Source organism: Tetrahymena thermophila (genome assembly GCF_000189635.1).
Source record: "Tetrahymena thermophila SB210 genomic scaffold scf_8254010, whole genome shotgun sequence".
In the NCBI taxonomy this organism is placed as follows: Eukaryota; Ciliophora; class Oligohymenophorea; order Hymenostomatida; family Tetrahymenidae; genus Tetrahymena; species Tetrahymena thermophila.
Genome location: NW_002476013.1, coordinates 217,754 through 238,544, shown reverse-complemented (window position 1 = coordinate 238,544; position 20,791 = coordinate 217,754). Strand labels below are relative to the sequence as shown.

The 20,791-nt window shown below is 22.0% G+C and overlaps 5 protein-coding genes across 5 annotated transcripts; 1 reads left to right on the top strand and 4 right to left on the bottom strand. All coding sequences in view use genetic code 6, as the record gives it.

Moving 5' to 3' along the window:
* Positions 1-955: 955 nt before the first annotated feature.
* Positions 956-5,100, bottom strand: TTHERM_00327110 (tubulin-tyrosine ligase family protein; the record flags this gene model as incomplete). Its single annotated transcript, XM_001026474.3, has 11 exons — positions 956-1,172; positions 1,321-1,599; positions 1,661-1,841; positions 1,900-2,104; positions 2,189-2,445; positions 2,502-2,574; positions 2,630-3,112; positions 3,204-3,483; positions 3,534-3,616; positions 3,948-4,294; positions 4,749-5,100. The coding sequence occupies 11 exons, from the start codon at positions 5,098-5,100 to the stop codon at positions 956-958; spliced, it is 2,757 nt and encodes a 918-aa protein (XP_001026474.2).
* Positions 5,101-6,938: 1,838 nt separating this feature from the next.
* TTHERM_00327109 (START domain protein) lies at positions 6,939-7,798 on the bottom strand. Its single transcript, XM_001471007.2, has one exon. It carries the CDS (start codon positions 7,742-7,744, stop codon positions 7,067-7,069), a length of 678 nt encoding a protein of 225 aa, XP_001471057.2. The 5' UTR covers positions 7,745-7,798; the 3' UTR covers positions 6,939-7,066.
* A 908-nt stretch (positions 7,799-8,706) lies between these two features.
* TTHERM_00327100 (Serine/Threonine kinase domain protein) lies at positions 8,707-10,775 on the bottom strand (the record flags this gene model as incomplete). The annotated part of the gene is made up of 4 exons (XM_001026473.3): positions 8,707-9,309; positions 9,383-9,866; positions 10,156-10,329; positions 10,378-10,775. 4 exons carry the CDS (start codon positions 10,773-10,775, stop codon positions 8,707-8,709), a joined length of 1,659 nt encoding a protein of 552 aa, XP_001026473.2.
* A 1,974-nt stretch (positions 10,776-12,749) lies between these two features.
* TTHERM_00327090 (hypothetical protein) lies at positions 12,750-13,533 on the top strand (the record flags this gene model as incomplete). The annotated part of the gene is made up of 3 exons (XM_001026472.2): positions 12,750-12,782; positions 12,898-13,027; positions 13,091-13,533. The coding sequence occupies 3 exons, from the start codon at positions 12,750-12,752 to the stop codon at positions 13,531-13,533; spliced, it is 606 nt and encodes a 201-aa protein (XP_001026472.2).
* A 2,854-nt stretch (positions 13,534-16,387) lies between these two features.
* On the bottom strand, positions 16,388-19,561 carry TTHERM_00327080 (hypothetical protein; the record flags this gene model as incomplete). The annotated part of the gene is made up of 2 exons (XM_001026471.2): positions 19,066-19,561; positions 16,388-18,999 (listed from the first exon to the last, which is right to left on the bottom strand). Exons 1-2 carry the CDS (start codon positions 19,346-19,348, stop codon positions 16,388-16,390), a joined length of 2,895 nt encoding a protein of 964 aa, XP_001026471.2. The 5' UTR covers positions 19,349-19,561.
* Between the last annotated feature and the right edge of the window lie 1,230 nt (positions 19,562-20,791).

Below are 20,791 nucleotides of genomic sequence, written 5' to 3'. Positions count from 1 at the left end.
GTAAAATATTCTCCTTAGTTTAAATAATAATTGTTTTTTAATATTTTTATATCAACTAAATAATACTTTTTATAAAACTCACAATAGTTTTAGGTGCTAGGGTTATAGATATATTTAATAGATAACAAAAAATGTAAAATTCAAATAAATAAAATTAGTTTATTCCAATTCTAAAAGAATGAAATTAAAATCAATTTAATAGAAATTAGTCTTAATTATCTCTGGTCTTTAATAGTTTTAATTTTTATTAAATTTTATTTGTTAACATTTTGTGATAGAAAATAAGTAATTAAGTAAGCAGTATTATATATAGTCCACAGATATTTTAAACTCCTTGACTTAAAAGCAAACTCATTTAAAAATAAATTTATTCTAAATATAAATATAATAAAACTAACAAATTTTGAATATTGAATTAGTAATATCATAAAAAACAAAATAGCTTTATAAAATATATCATAGATTAAATATGTACAAAAAATTTATATATTGATTGCTTTTTTGCAACAAAAACTGTTACTTGTATAAACGATTTTTAAATGAAACGTGAAGAATAATTTATTATTTTTGACAAGTGAATGAATAAAAGAAGAACAAACAAATGGATCAAATTGAGAGTATAAAATATATTAATATTATTATATTGATAAGTTTAAATTAAATTTAAAATATAATTATAATTAATTTATTTGTTTATTTTAAATGTTTTTTAAAATAAATTTATTTATTTATTTATTGTTATAAGTTATTTAGTTAGATAGATAATTAATTGGTTAGTTATTTCGATAACATTCAACAAAATAAAAGTTTTTCTTTTTTAAATGGCTGCATCATGTAAAGCTATTATAAATTGCCCCATATTTAAAATAAGAAAAATGTTCACTTTCTTTTTATTGTTGTGGATATTAGATGTTTATTAATTTATTTTTTTTATGGTTGCAATATAAATTAATTTTCATTTTCTTCTTGTATAGTAATTATTATTAGTTATTAGCTTTTATGAATTTATATCATAGTTATTACCAAAGTTATTTGAGGAGATATTTGAGTATACCACTTACTTATTTCTAACTATTTAATCTTTTCTTATAGGTTCTTCATCATTCATTTTGGTTAATACATTTAGATCAAATAGCTTTGGCTACAAATAAAGTCCATTGTTATTTGAAGTTCTTTTTTAATCAATAAAAAAATGTTAATATTAAATAGCTATTTTAAAAGTTTATTCATTTCTTTATCAAGAAAGAGTTTGTTTATTTTATATTTATAATAAATTAATTAAATTTATAAATAAATCAATTTAGTATGTAAAATATTTACTATAATGGTTTAGAGTACTTATTCATTTCTTACATTCTTTTTTGATGAGTCAATGCTACATAGTCATCGTTATTCATACCGTTTCTTACAAGTCCAGGAAGCATTTTAACTGGGTATTACTGCATATTAATTTATTGAAATTAGGGTCTACCAGTGCTATTTAAATTCTGAGGAGGTTAAATTGAGCTCTGCTGGCTTTGTTATCTGATATACTGATATGGAGATTGTTAAGCATTTATATCGGTATTGTATTGTTAGGTTAGTTAATTAGTGTTTTCGCTTTTAATATAGTAATTAATTATCATGATTAATAAACTAACATCAATAAATAATAACTTACTATTATTTCTTTTAAATTTAGACATTATTCAAAGAGCTGCTAGTATTACTTGATTAGGAATTAAGATCTATTGCAAACTATGCATATTTTTTTACCATTTACTGTCTTTCTTCTTCGTTTTATAGAGATGAGCCTATTTATTTTGGAATAGCGTACTATTTTCTTGCATCTAAGCTACTGACTAAATAAGTTAAACAAAAGTTCTTTTAAAGCCATATATCAATATTTAAAATATTTACTTTAACCGGTACTTCCCAAAGTAAATGGGCTGGGAGGTTTCTAATACACTCCACTATTATTATCAGAAAACTTTCCAGGTGTTTCATTAATTTAGTAAGTCTCAGAGTAGCCACCTGTTTGGCTAGCACTCAAGTTGCTGGATGTCTGCTGGCTCTATAATTTTATTTATTTAGGGAGTTTAAATTATCCATCTTCTCCTTCAATCTTAATATTATATAAATATCATATATATATTTATATTCAAACCTGTACTAATCATTTTTATGTTCAAATTAAAAATTTTGTTACATTTTCATTTGATCTAATTTTCGAGCTTGAAGAGAAGGTGGGAACTTGAGTCTTATTTTAGACAACTTTAGGAATCACTTATTTGGTGGCTGCAACTGGCTTAATTGGTACCTTAGCTGCAGGTAAGTTTGGTTTATTTTTATCATTTATCGAATTTCTTTGTTAATTTGGTACTCCTTTGACACTGTTATTCGCTGTTGTTCCTTAGATAGTATTACCTCCTATTGAACTGTCTTTCTTTGAGACTCTTCTAATATCTTTTTAGATTATCAAAATAAATTTAAATCCAAAATCATCTATTTATATTAATTACTTGCTCCCGTCCAGTTTTCATAAAGCTATTGAGAGTGTTGTTGGAAAGCAATGTAAATATCTTCAACATCAGGCTTTTTATTTATTTTTAGAATATTAACTTAGGGTTAATTAAATAAATTTATTTACTTCTAGAGGATAAACCTTTTCATAGTTTCCTAAATTCTTTGATTCGTACTCATCCCTCTTTTACATAGCTTTTTTTATTTCAGCTGCTTTTTCTTCAGCTGTTAATTTTTATTTTTTACCAGTTAGGACTCTTTTTTAAAGTTATTCCTTTCTTTGTGAAACAATTTCGTTTCTAGCTTTAACAGTCGAATTCATCAATGTTAATGCATCACGGATACAATTCTTTTTGATCAAACTATCAAGAGGAGTATCTGTAGTAAAACTAGGAGTATGATTAATTTCTAATAGCCAAGGTTTTAAATGGGCGTCTAAGAAAACATCAAATCCCAATATTTCAAAACACATATTATTCATGTAGTTATCTGGTTGACAAGATTTATAGTGATGACTTAGAGTAGGCTAAGCACTAATTATTGTTTTTATTATGATGTCCTTAATTTGATCCCATAACTTTTAAATATCATGTCCTTAATTTTTAAGAAGCTTTTTCGATAAAAAATTAGATTAAATTTTTATTGCTATGAGATTTTTTTGGTTTAATATTTTTTGAGCTTTTTTGATTAAAAAGGTTTACCTCCATTACTGAAGTCAAAGACCTTTTGTGACCTACATCCATTTAATTTTCATCTTCATTAAATTCAAAATTAGGGTTATCTTTATTGATGGCATAGTTAGTTAAGTGCATGCAAAGATTATCTAAATTATCACGATGTGGAGCTTCATATTCTTCTGTAGCTAAACGAGCTAATCCTTCTTTAAAAATATATATTCTCATAGGATCACAAGCTGCAAGCAAAACGTAAATTCTAAAATCAAACTTTAATCCATCTATGAGATAGGGCTTGTGTAAATATCTATAAAAAATAATATTATTTTTAATAGAGAAAATAATTATTTATTTTACCTTTAAACTACATAATGATCGGTACTGTTTAAATCATCTAAATTCCTAGTCAAAAAGATACCTCTTCCCTAGCAACTTGCTTCCTGTTATAAAGAAAATATAAATATTTAAACTGCAAAAATATATTTCTAATATTCTATTCATCTAAAAGCAAATATCTGTTTATTTAATTTGCATTTAAAATATTGATGAAATTTCTAACAGTCTTAATTCTATCATATTAAATGAAACAATTTGTTTATTTAAAATTTTTATGTCCAAAGAATTGGGTCAAATTTTATAAAAGCTGTTGTTGCTTTTAATTTTAATAAAATTGTAAATCTACTCTTTGAGAATTAATAATAAACGAATAATTCCATTTGCTTATTTTTTTTGTCATTTCAAAAATAAATCATCAAATAATTAGTTAGTTACTGGTTTAACAATAAATGTTTTGCATTTTCCTTTAGAGATCTTATCGAATTCAGTACGAAGTTCGTTGTATTCAGCAGGCAATAACCAAGTTTAAGGGAAAAATTTATAGTGATCAGGGAACTGTTTCTTCATTTTTTTTAGATTTCTAGCTAAGTGGTTTTTTCTAGCTAGCACAAACATGCCAGGAAAGTGATTAATTTTTTAATGGGGCTGCATTTTTCCTAGCTATTCTGGTTAAACAGCGTTATCAGTCCAAGTAATATCGCAATCAGTGTTTTCTGCATCATAACAAAGTTTCCATTTGAAAATCTTTTTGCCCACGAATTTAACAACAGGATACTATGTATCTATATTTGTTAATAATTGTAATTTAAATCATAATATTAGCTAATACTCTCATTAATACTACACCTGCTACTCATTTATTATTCAATATCTGTTAAATTTGCTCTATTTGTGCAGAAATTTTATTTCATTTCTTATAAAAAATTTTTAAAATCTGCAACTGAGGAGTGATTAACTTTACAATTTGAGCTTATTTTTCCTGCTTTACTTTTAAAATGACTAAAATAATGCTTTTTTAAAATTCATTTTATGTTTAAATGGGAAAAGGACAGCGAATGCTTAAATTCAATATTTTTTTAACATATTTTTAAAGATTTTTGCTTGTGTGATTTATTTATACTTAATGAATAAGAAATAGCTTGGTATGTATGTATGTAGGTAGGTAGTAGGTTAGTTAAAATCTAACTATATAATTTTAAAGGAAAAAAAGCTAAAAGAAATCAAAAAATAACAAACCAGCAACATTCATAACCAAAGTTTGTGGCTTTCTTTTAGCCTAAGATGCCTATTTTGCAGGAGCTTTTTTTACTTTCTTAGTTTTTTTATCACCGTTTCCTTTTTTATTATTATTTTATTTTGTTGAAACACCATCTTCTGGCACTAGTTACTCATCTTCTGCCATATCATCGTCATAATTTGTTTATGCTTATTCTGATTCGGATTCTTCTCCAGAATCAGAGTAGTTTCCATCGTATTCCTCTTTATCAGGATCAAAATTGATACCTAAAACCAATTCCTTTTTATCAGCAACTTGCTTACTGCTCTTTTTAGAGTCTAATTACTCCTCTTTAAAATCGCTCTAAGACATTAAGTTTGATGATTATTTATTTAATTTTTTATGAATATTTGCTTGTTTCTTTATTTATGAGCTTATTATGATTGTTAGTTTGTTAGTTAGTTGTTTTCTATATGAATTTTATCAATCACTATTTTTTATTAAAAAATTTGATTGCTATCAATAATTCTTACAAATTTTTCAATCAAATCTAATAATAAGGTTTACCTCTTGTATGGTTGATTGACTCCGTTTGATAATTCAGACTGGATTTACTATTTAAAATATAAAAAAATATAAATTAGCTATACAATTGAAATAGACTTGATTATAAACTGAGTTAATCAATCAATGAATTTGTTTGAAATAAGAAACTCTTTTTTCATTGATAAACCAAAATTTTAATTTGAAATATTAAAAAAATTATAAGCAAATGAATTTGATTGCTTTTTGATTTTCGAATGAATAATTATAACAATAAAAACTCTAATTATTTCATTTATAAAATTTATAGTTTATTATTCGGGGTATTGCTTAAATTTTTAATTGCTAATTATTAATTTATTTTTATATATTCGTATGTTTGATTAGCTCATTTTAAATAGCAATTTAAGCATCTGTAATTAATATTTACAAACTCCTTTCTTCTTTTGAAAATTTTCAATTTATCAAAATTATTTTTTGGCTTACTCTGCACTTAAAGCCAAAAATTAAATATGAATTCTACTATTAAAAACTTTAAGACAGTTTACTTTCGATACAATTTTTTAAAAGCTTTGATATCTATTTAGAAAAAAATCTATTCTCAAATCAAATTAATTAAATATTAGTAATTTATTTAAACAATTCTAATTAATTATTTCTATTTTTTTAAATGTTTTTATTTCATCTCAAATAAAGTAAATTAAGAATTTCTTAAAATTCAAAACTCAAAGCGAAGGCTATTAGCGTAATCATTATTTTTACATTCTATATTAGATTTAATATTCTTATAATAAAATTATAATTTTCCTTTAAGTGAATTATATAAACATTTTATGAAAGCCAGATATCTTTGCAATTTTTCTAACTGTTAAAACAATTTTAAAAAATTTTCATATTAAGTTATTGAAAGTAATATTTAATATCTATCTACTGTTACCATTTAAAATTAAAAGAATATAATATTAAATTTGAGTAAGATATAAATCTTTAATAATCTTTAATTATAAAAATCATAATATTATTTTATTATAAGTTAGTTGAAATAAATAAAAGAAATAGAATTATTATTAATTTAAAGAAAATTATGGATTTTTTAAAATAAAACATAAATAATCTTTAATAAACTCATAACTCATTTTAATAAATTCTTATTTATTTATCATACTTTAATTAAAATCTTATTCAAATTATTTCAATATTTATTATATTTTGTAAAGTTTTTGAGTTTTTGCAAAAAAATGCATTTGATTAGCACTTTTTTTCTTCATATTTAAAATAATTGTCTGATATTATTATATTGATATCTGATTTGTTTTAGCTTAATTCAGATTAAAATTATAAAATAACTTTGATAATTAAAGATTTACTACTAATAATTAATAAATTTAAAATCAATTAAACTTTCATCAATTTTTTTGTTTTCTTTGTGCCTAAAAATTTTTTCTAAACTGCAAAATAAATAATTTTATCAGTGATAGCAAAATATTTCTAATTTGAATAAAAAATGCCAAAATATATTTAAATATTCTAATATATTTTATTCTTTTGAAATAAAAGCAAAAAAAATATACATTTTTGAATAGAATATATGTTGTAAGATTGATCACTGATTTTTACTTCATAAATTTAAAAAGAAAAAATTGTCATTTAAATTCTAAAAATGTATTTATATGAAATTTATTATAAATAAGTAATGAAGTATATTCAAAGATAAAAATATATAATATAGATTTACTTCTTTGTTTAAGATAATATATAAACAAGAGAAATATTAAAATAACTTTTATGTTATTACTCACATTTATTTTATAATATCTAAATCTTTATTTATTGATTCAAGTTTTTTTTAGTTAATAAAGTTTGATGAGGTTGTTGGAAGATTAATCTTAGGATCAAATAAGGAATAAATTTCTAATTTAGTTGTAAATTAACTAACTTTTTTTAAAAATGTAGCTGAAATTATTTAGTCAGCTTGAATGGCATCAGTTTTAGGAGAATTAGGGTGTTCATCAATACTATCTCTTGTAATTAAATATTCATTATCATTTAATTTTATCCTATGCTATACTCCAATCACATACCTTGAACTCACTATTTGGTTACCTTTAGACTAATAATAAGCTACAAATGTGTTTTCATCTACATTTTCTATTTTAAAAAACTATTCGCAGATGTCTCTATTTTTTTTTTGATCATCTAGATTCTCAAAATAAAATTGAGCAGCTTTTTCAAAATTTACAGGGACTATTCCTTCAAATTTATTAAGTTAAACTTAGTGACCTTTATAACTTGTAGAATACATAGTGATAAGATTATTGCTAGATATTTCTTTCCATCCTTCCTGAATATTTCTAACTTCTATATTTTCTTTTAATTTAGAGTTTAATAGATTTGAGTATTTGTTTCCTATCATTTTATACTTTTAAGTACAGTTTGTCAAAAAAAAAATGATCTTTTGTCTGTGGCAAAACATATTTATTGAATATTTATTAAATTTAATTTTTTCTTTAATTATATTTTGTTTTTTAACAAGGATTTTAATATATAAAGCAAGTAATTGATTTAAAAATAAGCAATAAAATATGATATTAAAAGTAAACACTTAAAATTTCATAAAAATTCTGTTTAAACCTAAATATAAAAATTAAAATTTTCTAATAAAATTGTAAATGCCATTTTTTTAGAAACAAAGTTTGCAGCAAAATTGAATAATTTTATTATATGAAAATATTTTAGATAAATAATCTTTTTTTATTTTTGATTTTCTAATTGATGAGCTTATTTTTCTTTTTAAAAAGATAAAATCCCGTTCAATAAAAGCAATGAAATATGATAAGTTTTGTAACTTTTTTAAATTTAATTTACCATCTGTTTAAATCTATTGAATTTATTTACTAATGCTCTTTAGACTAAAATTACATTTAAGAATATATTTCAATATTTAATTTTAAAAATATTTCATTTATTCACAATCTATTCTAAAAAAATACAGATTTAAAAATTTTATGTAGTAGACGTATCAATCGAAAGTATATAATTGATTAAAATTATTAGAAAAATATTAAAATATTTATTTTTGTAATATTTTAAATTAAGATTTATTACCATAATTTAGTGTTTTAAAGTCCACTGAAAACTGAGGAGTTCTTCAAGAAATTTCAATTTTAAAAAACAAAAATAAATTCCAAGTAAAAAATTATTTTAATTTTAATATCAAAAAAATTATGATATATGTTTATCAATTTTTAGAAAATTAATTAATTAGAAAATCAATTAGATAGTTGATTTAAAAAAAGCTTCGCACAATGTACAAAAAATAAATATATTTTACGCCTTTTTAACAATTTTATTTCTTTGGTTAAATTTGTTTCAAAAAAAAAATATTTATTTAAATAATAATAAATTGACATAAATTTATTTTAATTATTAAAATTTTCAATCAAAAATTTGAGCACATTTTTGTTCTAATATTTTTCCAAATTAATCAGGAGAAGTCTATAATAATTGTACTTTGTGCTTTTCAAAATCGAAGTTTTAATCCTTAAAGAGTTTTTCTATACAGCAAGATTCATAAGCAAGTGCAATATTGAAGAAAAGGGCTAGTTTAACATCTTTATCTTAAGCTTAAAACATTATCTTTTTTAAGCCCTCTGCATAACTCATTAGTGATCCAATTAAATGCTCATTAAAACGAGGGCTTAATTCTATTTAATTAATTTCATCTCTTAAACTTTAATTATTTAAGCCTAGCTTTGCCATACTTTAAAGCGCAGCTTGTTAAGTGGAACTCATGTAATTTTCAATTTATACAGAGTCTCCTTTAACCAAGTCTTCAATTTTTGTGTAATACTCAGTTTTGCAAAAAATGTTAAAGCAGCTTAAATTAAAAATATTCTTTTTCTGAACAATAGCTTAAAGCATTTCTTGATTCAGTGCTCTGAGTTTTTTTTGTACTAAATAAGCAGGAATTTGATAATTAATTCCTAACTTTTACAATTTTGAAAACGAAATAGCTAAAACCAACAATACTCCATAAACCTGTAAGAAATAAAGACAATAGATAAATAAAATATAAATAAATAAACTTAAAAAGAAAAATTCAAAAATTTACATTTTTCTTATGCACATATTTTTAAATAGCTGAAACTATTTCTAAAGCAAGCTTTTTTTTCTCTTCAATTACCTAACGTTTTTAAGCTTCTACATAAGGATCTACCTTTTGAGGTTATTTTTATTCTGGAATAAACTAACCACCTTATGGTTTTTTATCTAAAGAACCTTTTTTATTACTAAACTTTGGGTCCTAATACATTTTAATGTCTGAGGCTTAAGGAGCTAAAATGATTTCAGCAGATATGTTATCATTTTTTAAGTTTTTACTAACAATTGGGTGTTAGTAAATTTAAGCCCAAGTAATTCTTTGCTCTCTATCATACTTGAGAAGTCTCACTATCAAGTCCTTTAACTAGCTTGAAATAACGACTCCATTTTTCTTGAAATCTATCTTTTCACTCTTCATATTATTATAGAGCTAAATGCCAGACCCACCAAATGGGTAATCATTAAAGAGCATGAAATAGAGTAAAACTCCTAAACTAAATATATTAATTTATAAATATATTATTTAAAAATTCATTTGTATCTAATTTTCAAACTAAGTCTTTATTTTGTAATGAAGTTTTAAAAAAAATTATTATGTTTTGAAATATCAAATTGAAAAAAGATATCTAAAAAATAATAAGTGCATCCATTCTTAGAAAGTTGGATTCAGAAAAGTTCTTTATTAAATGTAATTTTATTAAAATTTTGTTTTTTTTTGTAGCATTTTTAATAGTAATTTCTATTAAAGTGTAAATCGTAATTAACTAATTAAATGATATTTACCTATAGATATCTACTTCAAAACCATATTCTTTATCTTCTTGGATTTCAGGTGCTAAGAAAAGAGGAGTTCCTATCTTAGTAGCAGCTTAATTTTCTAAATCAACCGTTCTGGCTGCTCCAAAATCTGCAATCTTCAAAACATTGCCACTCATCAATATATTTGCAGGCTTTAAACTAAATTATTATTTTTTGGTTAATAGCTTTAAATTTAGAAAAATTTACTCTCTGTGGATGATGGAGTTTTAATGCAATACTCTGAAACCTGCTAATATCTGCATAAGAAAACCTATTGCTTTTTGCTCTGGTAAAGGTCCATTTTTTTTAACATATTACGATAGATCTCCGCCTTCGCAAAATTCAAGTATCAAATAGAAATGATCTTAGCATTTATAAACTTTATAGAGCTCAACAGTGAAAGGAGACTTTAACTTTTACTGTAAAGCTATTTCTTGAGCAAATAACTCCACAAGCTTAGGTATTTAAGCAAGCTTTGCTATTGAGACAGCTTTACAAGCTACAAATTTCTAGTTTATGACATCTATACCTTAATAAACAGTTCCAAAGCCTCCTTCTCCTAATTTTTATTCTGAAATAATGTATTAATCCTCAAAGCTTATCATATTACCAACAACCTATACTTAATAAAATATCTTTTGAGTCTTTATTAATTATAATTCTTTTTTGTAAAGTATTTTTTATATATAAATATTTGTATAAAGTTCTTACCTTTTTTGTTTAAAGATACCTTTTTATCTATTTATTTATTAATTAATCAATCAGGTAGTTATCATAATAATTACAATATAATGTATGATTTTTTAAATAATATTCTAACAAAAAATAGAGACACTTTTAATGCGAAAATATATCTCAAGCTATTACATTATTTATTTATCCATAAAAGCTTATTTATATAATTTTTTCGTATGATATTTTTTTAACTTTTTAGAATTTATTTTTATGAAAACAGCTGATTTGATTTTTTTTGTTTATTAGCTTATTCGTACTATTGAAGATATTTATTTAATATCCTATTTAATTAATTTATCTTAATTGAGGATCATCAGTTTAAAGGAAAAAACACGAATTTATATTTTTAATTCTAAATTTTCTAAATATCTTTAAAAAAATTTAATAATTCTCTATAGAATAAACTCAATTAGAATTCAGATATTCTGTCTAAAACTTAAACTATTTAAGCTTAAATTTATTTCTATAAATTTTAAACATTTTATAAATATATGAGCTATATAAATAAAATTAGCTAAGGCATCGAGTGAATTTTAAATTAAAAAGATTACACTTATATCTCGAATATTTAATTTTTTTTTTGTATTTTTTATCATCAACACATTTAAAAAAAAAATGAGAAAATTGTTTGAGTTTAATATGATAATTTCTTCAGTCTAAATACATAATTTAATTTAAAAGTTATTTTTAACTTAATAATAAATAGGTAATGAATGTAAATTATTTTAATAAAATCATTAAAAACATATTGCTTATCAATATAAATACATATTGAAATTTTTTTTTGTTTTCTAATTCTTTTACTAAAAATATCAATGGATTTAAACTCAGCGCATCTTAAAATAAATTAAATAAATAAAAAGAATCTACTGTAACAATTACTAAAAAAATATTCTTAATAATTTAGTATACACTCTTAAATTTATTATATGAAAAATAAAAAGTTCAATTAATTAATTAATAAATAATTTAAAGCCAATAATAATTCTTTTATGGATTATGTTCTTAAAAGCATACTCTATGATTTTAAATATTTATATTTAAGCGATTCCCTTATTGAATATAACTTTATATCTTATTTAAAGCTTTTTTTTCTTTTGAGTAGTATTATTTTTAGGGTAGGCATCATGTTAAAAATGACTATCTAGTTTTACAATGTGACCCACCAATAAAATATATTTCTCAAAAATTGAAAAATTAATTGAAAATTTAGTCAATTTAATAAATTTTTAATTACCATATGCTTATTTATTAGGTTTGTAAATTTAATTTCGATATTATATTTTTAAAATATTTAGATCTATATTTATTTTTACTTATTTCTCATTCATTATGAGTAAACAATAATGTCATAATTTTAGATATATCTAGATATTTTATTTTTAAAATATCCTTACCAATCAAAATAAAGAAAATTTAATATCAAGAAACTCTAATATTTACGTTTGAAGATATTGGCTTGATTATAATAAAAATGAATATTTAAAAATTGATGTTTAAAATTTCTTTAAACACCAATAAAATATAACTTAAATTATAAAATAATATTAGTATATTTACTATTTCAATAGATTTTATTTATTTACAACAGATCAAAACATCTTTTGAGATATTCAATTTTTCATTTTAAAAAATAAATTATGTGTCTCAAGAAAGAGACAAGATAGCTATTTATTTTTTATTATTTATTTATGTAATTAATATTGAGTTTGTTTTTTAATTATATTAATTTATATGTTAGCTTTTAATTTATTTTCTTGATTTAGGAATTTATTAGTAAAGAAGGTAGTAGAAATATTTTGATAAATAGGAATATTTAAGACAAGAGTTTAAACAAATCTAAAATGTCTCATAATTTAACTTCAAAGAGTCAAAAAGTAGAGTTTTGAACACATAATAAATAAATAATTCATTTCTATTTAAAGATAATGCATATATTGATAGCTGTGGAAATCAAACCACCTAAATTATAATTATGATTCTATTATAAAGGGATTAGATGATGCCTTAAAAGCAATAAAAGCCAGAAGTGGGTCATTAAATGCTAACAGTAGTAGCTCATCTACCGTTGCATCAGCGAATAGCAATAATTCTCAAACTTAAAATTAAAAAGTTTAATCAGGTTAAATTTTAAATAAAAATATTCATAAGAATACTAATTTTTTGTTTAAATTAACATTTTTAGTATTTGGAAATATTGATGATGACGATGATCAAGATGATACTGTTATTTAACACGTGCCATAAGGTGTTTCTGGATAGTAAAAAAGAGAATATAATTTCAGAGGACCGAAAAATAATAGAGGTTTTACATCAAGCAGCTATATTTAAGATGAAAATAATACAAATCATTCAAGATTGCATAAACCAGGACATTAATATTTTGGCGACAAGCTACAAAGACTCAAAAAGCATGAAGAAGAATCAAAAAATAAATAAGAGAGTGATTTGGAACTTTTGAATTGCAGATTAGAGCTTAAAAAAGTCAAAGAATTAATTATAGAAGAAAGATCTAAAATTTTTGCATGCACTCCTTGTAAGCGCAAGTTTTCTTCTAAAGAAATGTTAGATTTTCATGAGCTTAAATCAGATTTACATAAAAAAATGTGTTCTGAAAAGACAAAATGATAATTATTTAAATTTATTTTAAGATTTTTCTATAAGTTCTCTTCTTGTTTTAAATAAAAAGTAATTAAATATTTTAAATAAATCTAATCATTTATACTTCATACATTTAATTATTATCATTTGATAAATTAATTTGTTAAAAATATAAAAATAAAATAAGCAAAAAAATATGTTTTATTTTAATGTTAAAAAAAATTTTAATATTATTTCATTCAACTAGCAATATCAAAAATGTTTTAAATTCATTGTTATTATATAACTTTTATAGATTTGAACTCATTCAAACAACTTTATTTAATAAGAATGTAAAATCATTAAATTAAATATGTTATAACCATAAAATTAAAATATTATCTCATTTAATTAAAATATGAAAATAAAGTGCTATTTCAAGTAATTTTTGTCATTTATTGCTCATGTGTTTAAATATTATAATTTAGAAAACTTTATAAGAAATTATAAAAATAATATCATCAAAATAAATATTCATCAATTTAATGGTATAACTATTAAATTAAAATATTACTACAAACAACTAATAATATATTAATAAATTATATCTTTAAGAATATTGTCTTTTTTAAATCAAATAATTGTATTTGATTATTTTTAAAATAATTTGCTCATAGTTTAATTTAGATTTTTCATATTCTAAAAGAAATATTTATTTTTTTACAAAATTCAAAATAATTTAAAGAAAAAATTTAATCCTTATAACTTACATAAATATTTATCATTAATTCTCCAAATTTTATTTATAAAATATATTTAAATAAATACATTTAAGCTCATCAAGTAAAAATTCTATAATTTAAACAAAAAAAATTTACTTTTTTATTAAAAAGTTTAACATAATTAATTCATTACAAACAATTTGTAATTTTAACTCTTTATTTATAAATAAAAAATTTTGATTATTAAAAGTATTTTTTAAAGAAATTATATTTTTTATCATAAAAATTTATGTATACAAACAGTGAATGAGACAAAATCTACAAATTTAGTTCATGAATGTCAACTAAGTCAGTAGGTAAGCTTAAAATTTGAATAAAAAAAATTGTCTGTTTATTTTTTTTAAATGTATGCTGTGTTAAATATAATTAAAAAAATATTATTTATTTTAGAAAAATTTATTGAATAAATATAATTACTATATTTTTAGGAAAATCTTTAGATTAACAAAGGTTTTTGAAATAAAATGAAAAATTTTCATAATTAAATGATTTAGAAGTAGAAAAAGATTCAGATCAGTTCAATAAGAATTTGTGAAATTTATTTGATTTATAAATAAATCATCATTAATATTCTTAAAAGATTGCGAATTCTAAATTTTAAGAGTTCATCTAATCACTGATTATAAAGTTTCTTGTATTGTTTTGAAATGGAAATTTTAGTTATTAGATTAATATTTTTTATAAATTATAAACAAAAAATTTTTAAAATTAACTTTAAAGCTAATTACTCTTTTAAATACTGAATTCAACAATTTTCAGTTTGTTTTGAATGATTTTTTCTATTGTGTAAAAATAAAACTAATTTAAATTTCATAATGTTTTATTTATTAAATTCTGATCAAAAATAGATGTAATAGTTAGGATTTATATCTTAAATAAATACATAATTGCTCATAAAATTAAATATTTAGGAACATTTCAAATTAAATTAAGGAGTTATTTAATTTTTTATTTGATTATCAAGTTGTAAAATAGAAACAAATTACGCAATTAAAAATTATCTCAGAAATCTTAAAATTAATCAGAAAAATTGAACTTTATAAATATGTGATGAAATATGAAAAAGATAAAATTAATTTTCTTTTTTAATAAATTACAGATTATAATCTAAAATTATCAATTTTTTCACGTTACTCTTTTGTCAATATTAATCATAAATTCCAAAGGCATCTTAGGATAAAATAAATACTTAAATTTTAATAAAATAATTTCAAGTAGCGAGAGATTTTGAATTTATTTACTATTCTACCATGAAATCAAAAACTAATTAAATAAAATAAACACTTTAATAGTAAAAAGTAGTATTTTTAAAATTGTATGAAATAGAAGGAATAATAAATCAACAATAAAACAAATATTCAATAGAGAACAGAAAAAGATTTTTAGATAGATACATAGAGTGATAGAAAGATTTTTTTTTATCAATTAAAATAGTATTTATTTATTTTTTGTTTGGAGAAGTATTTGTTAATTATAATTTTAATATAGAGTGTAGATAGATATATTTCATAATGATATTCTTGATATAATTTAATTAGTTTAAAGTTATGAAATCATCTTTCATTTTTCAATAATTTTGTTTGTGGCTTGCAATGTTTGTGGAAAACAAACAAACAAACAAATCAAGTAAGTAATTATTATATTTTATATAGGCTAAAATTTCAAATATTGATGTAAATATTTGAAAATGATATATATAAATTATTAATTTTGATTTTAGGTGGATAAACTACTCTTTAAAAATGAAAGCATCCTTAGACGTATGTACGTATGTATTAGCTTAATAAAGCTTTACTTCTAGAATGCAAGAAATGTTTAATATTTTTTAATTACTTTAATTAATTTTATCAATTTACAATTTAATTTCAATTATTGCGTATGAATTACCATCTTCTTTAAGAAGATGAAAGCTTAATCTTAATTTATAGATAATACCACTTAATTTATTTTTAGCCTGCAACTTTAAGATTAATGTATTTTTTTTAATTAAAGATTCCCTTTTAGACAAATTTATTTGATTTTTTTTTAACACTTCTTTATTAATTTAGTAACACTTTATGTTTTGGATGTTTTTGAGTTTGTATTTTTATATATTTTATTGACGAGTTATCAAATTTCACTCAAGAATGAATTAAATTAGGTTGTGCTACTTCTTTAATTGGTGCCTATGATGACTAGCTCAATGTATGCGAAGAGGAATTTCTGCTTCTTATATCTTCATCTTTTGTAGTGCTTTTTTATTACTTAGAATCTTTACTTATTTAGTTATTGTTGCTGTTGTTATTATTGCTTTTGTTACTATTACTATTAGATTTTTTAGAAGTAGAAGAAATATGTGATGATGATAAGGAATTTGCTAGGCTGCAGCTGTGAGAACTTTCTTATTTTTATCTGATTTCTTAGCTTTAGTTTAAAATATTACTGCTTGAATGCACTTGACTTTAGTTAGAAATTTTATTTTATTGTATTGAATGCTGGGATTATGATTATCCTAGAGAATTATTCTCGCTGCTAGTAAATTAGCTTGATTGATTTTGGCTTTATTTAATTGTTGTATTAAATACATTGTGTAAAAAGTTTTATCCCTCATTTTATTTTCCAAAAATTCTTTGGAACTCTGCAGTAAAGTTTCTTTGATCTATTTCAGAAGCTTTCTTTATTGCGTTTTTCTTTTCTTTTAATGCCTCAGAATAAAATTTTTCAATAAAACGGTGGGACTGCATTTGGTAAGTGTAATCTGGTTAGATTATTCTCGCTTCATTTCCAACAGTTCCACTTCCAGTAGCAGAGAAACCTCTTATTTAGTAGACTTCGTCAAGATATTTTTAGTCAACAAGTATTTAATATATTTTCATATAGTCTTCTTTAAACACTCCAGGAAGGATCTCTGTTTGCATTAGTTTCTAGTAATGAACTCTCATTTCAATAGGGATGGTTATGTCATCCAAAGTAGTTATTGAAATATGAACTTTATTGCTAAACAATAAATTCATCAATAATATTTATAATCTGCTTTAGGCATTAAAGATTTCAGCAAGTCCTGACCTAAAGCAGAATTATTAGTAATTTGATTCGTTTCCCGCAATCAATCTTATTAATCCTTTAGAATAACCCAATGCACAAAAAATACTATCTAAGCTAACTGGGTCTGTTCTTCTAATACTATATAAGAAGAATGCATCTTCAGGTAACTGATCCATCATTTCATAAGCCATTTGCTTTGACTTATGGAAATTTTCCTCAAACTACCACTGTAGCTGAGTAATGTGTGATCCATAGACATCAAATACTTACTACTTGATCATTTATTCCCTTTATAAACTCACATAATGTTATTAAAGCATTTGTGCTGAAGCATAAGCTTGCTAGTCATGCATATCTATTAAGCGCTATATCAAGGGTTAGAAATTAGTTAGAGTATTCTAACTTTTATGCATACTAACCTCAACAAGAGTCCTCTTTACAGTAATTGTATTTATAGGACGGAACATATTCCACAAAGAAACTTTATCATGTTCTTAGTTTTTTCTTTAATAAAATAAATCAAAGCTCACTATGATTTCCCCATTTATCAAAAACGCCTCAACAGGTTTGAGAGTAGGATGAATTCTATATTTAATTTACAATCTGTTTTCTTCCTATAATTCATCTAATTTAAAAGCATTCTCAGAAAATGCAAATTCTTCAAATGATAATGTTCCTAATTAATTATCTTCATTCTCATTTTACTCTTTTTCACAATTATAATCATTGCTATTCATATTATTACGTTCTACTTCTTCTCCATTGACAGTGTTTTTACTTATATTATTGCCAATATTTTACTCTTCTTACATTTATGAATCTTCATCAAAATCTAAGTTTTTCAACTTTCTTTTTTATTTCTATTTGTTGATTTTATGAGTAATCTACTGAAAATCTTGTTTTTCTAACTAAATTTAATTATTTTATTCTTTAAATTAGTATATTTCTTTTTAACTGTGAGCAATTCCTTGTTCTTCATCCATAAAATTAACATCTTCGTTATTAAAATTTTGTGTTTAATTTACTTGATTTAGCTGATATTAATATGGAATAGTTCTTTATTCATTAATTTATTTAAGAGCACTTAATTGATTAGCATCATTAATACTTTTGTTAGCTTCCATGAAATTTTTTTGTTATACTTAGATGATGGCAGGTAAATTTTCTTCTTCTTTTTAAGTTTAATAAACATTTTGATTGCTCTTATTATAATGCATAACAATGTCATTATTTTATTTGATGTCTTCTATTGCAGTGTTAAAATAATTTATTGAGTTACATAACAGATTTTACTGCTGCTAGAGACTTTGTTATTGTTACTAGTGGATAAGGTGATAGTCATTTAAAGATGGTTTATCATCTCTGTTTTTACACTCTTCATCCCAAGCACTTTAATTATTTTAAAAATCAGCTTACAATTTTTAAATTTATTCCTCTTTACATTAACTTAACTCCTACATTTTTTTATAATAATTTATTTTTGTTTAATCCTCAATGATAGATTTGTTATTCATTTGCTATTGCTATTATTATTCTACAGCAAATTGCATAGGTGTCATTCCCTATAAATTTAAGTCTTATTGATCATAGGATTACTAATAATTTTTTTAATTATCATTTCTTTTTTTCAATTCTTGCTTCATTAAATTTAAATATTGAGAATCAATTGTTTGCGAGCCATTTGTTTACTTTTTTTACCCTTCAAGACCTGTTTATTTTATTATAAAATTATGATAAGACATTAAACTATAATTAGAAAATATAAAATAAATACATAAATATTGCATCAAATCATCTTATAAGCTATATTATGGCTTGATAGAGCTATCCTGGGCTAAATTTCTCTGATTTAATTACCCCTAACTGATAAAATTAGCCTTATTTTATAATAAAGAGTTGTAGTTGATTCCAGCATTATTTACTATTGTTTCTGTACTGCTTACATTTCCATTGCTAAAATTATAATGTAAATCATAACCTTTTAGAATTAAGTATGAATCTTTTGGCCTATATTCCATTTTAATCGCATCTTGTTGCTGATAGATTTCCTCTTCCATGATTCTAAAGATGAGACTTAGATGCTATAAGCTTTAAGTTAGTTAATTAGTTGCTAAATAGGAGAGACTTCTAAATTCAATTTGATTTTAGAGTTGATTTTTTATCGAATTTGTTGTGTATACTATAGTGATAATGAAAACTATTAAATGATAATAGTTTATGATCTAAAGCAAAAATTAAATGTTTAAGTTATTTATTAATTATGTATAAAAACTTAAATGTTAATTTGTAATATCAACCAATATCTATCAGTCTTTCTATTTATCTATTTATTTTTTAATCAATCAATCAATCAGTCAATCAATCTTTCTATCTATCTATCTTATGATTTGTCTAATAAATTAATCAATTTTGATGTCAATTTTAATAATCAAAAAATAGAATGAAAATATATATTCGTTCTTTCCAAAATCTATATTTGCAAATAACTTTAACTATTTTTGTTTTCTTTCTTCTTTAATTTTCTTCTATCTTTTTTTTTTGATTATTTAATTGATTTAGTTATTTTTTTTGTGGAGGAAATTAAAGTTACTAAAAAAACCAGGATATTTATTACAAATTACATAAGTAATATCAAAAAATTTTATAGATATTAAAAAATCTTAACTTAGATTTGCTTTTACATATTTTTTTGTGAACTATATTTATTTTTTGTAGAATGATAGTGAACTATTATTTATTTCTTCTGTTTAAAAAATGAATAAATAAATAATAGCTTAATAGATATTCGAAGACTGGCACAAGTAAGAAAAATATAATTCACAGCTTTTTTTCCAGTTTAAATACAGTGTAAATTAAAAGTATCCTATTAAATCAATCAGAATTGTTTGATCTCCTAACAAAAACCTAATTTCCCTTAAACACTGATTAATTTTTTTTCCCTTATCTTAATTGATTCTTATTGATTTTGAGGTAAAATCTAAAATCCATATTATTAAACTTTGTATTGAGGAATTCTTTCGTCATGTTTGTTACGATTAAAGAAAGATATTTAAAATAAAATTTTACTTAAATTTTTCAAAAAACTTAAATTCTGCGACTAATTAGTTGCTTTATGCAAGCAATTCAGCATTTTTTATCCCACTTTTAATAACTTACACTTTATATTATGGATCTTTCTCAGAATTTGCAAGATTATTTCATTACTTTAAACATTATACTATTTTTTGCTTAACTATATCATAATTAGTTGAGTTTTGAAGTGAAATCCATATAAACTTATCTAAAATACTTTAATGCAATTGAATAATTATGATTACTTTTCTTAATACCAATTCCAAATTTAGCTTTTTATATAAAATCTAATTAATTATTTTCTCAATTATCTTATAAATTTTGCATAAATTACAAATTCTAAAATCAAATGTTTCTATTCTAATAATTTATTTATTAATGTAAACAAGCAAGATTCAAACTATTATCTTAAAGTTATTAAATTTTGA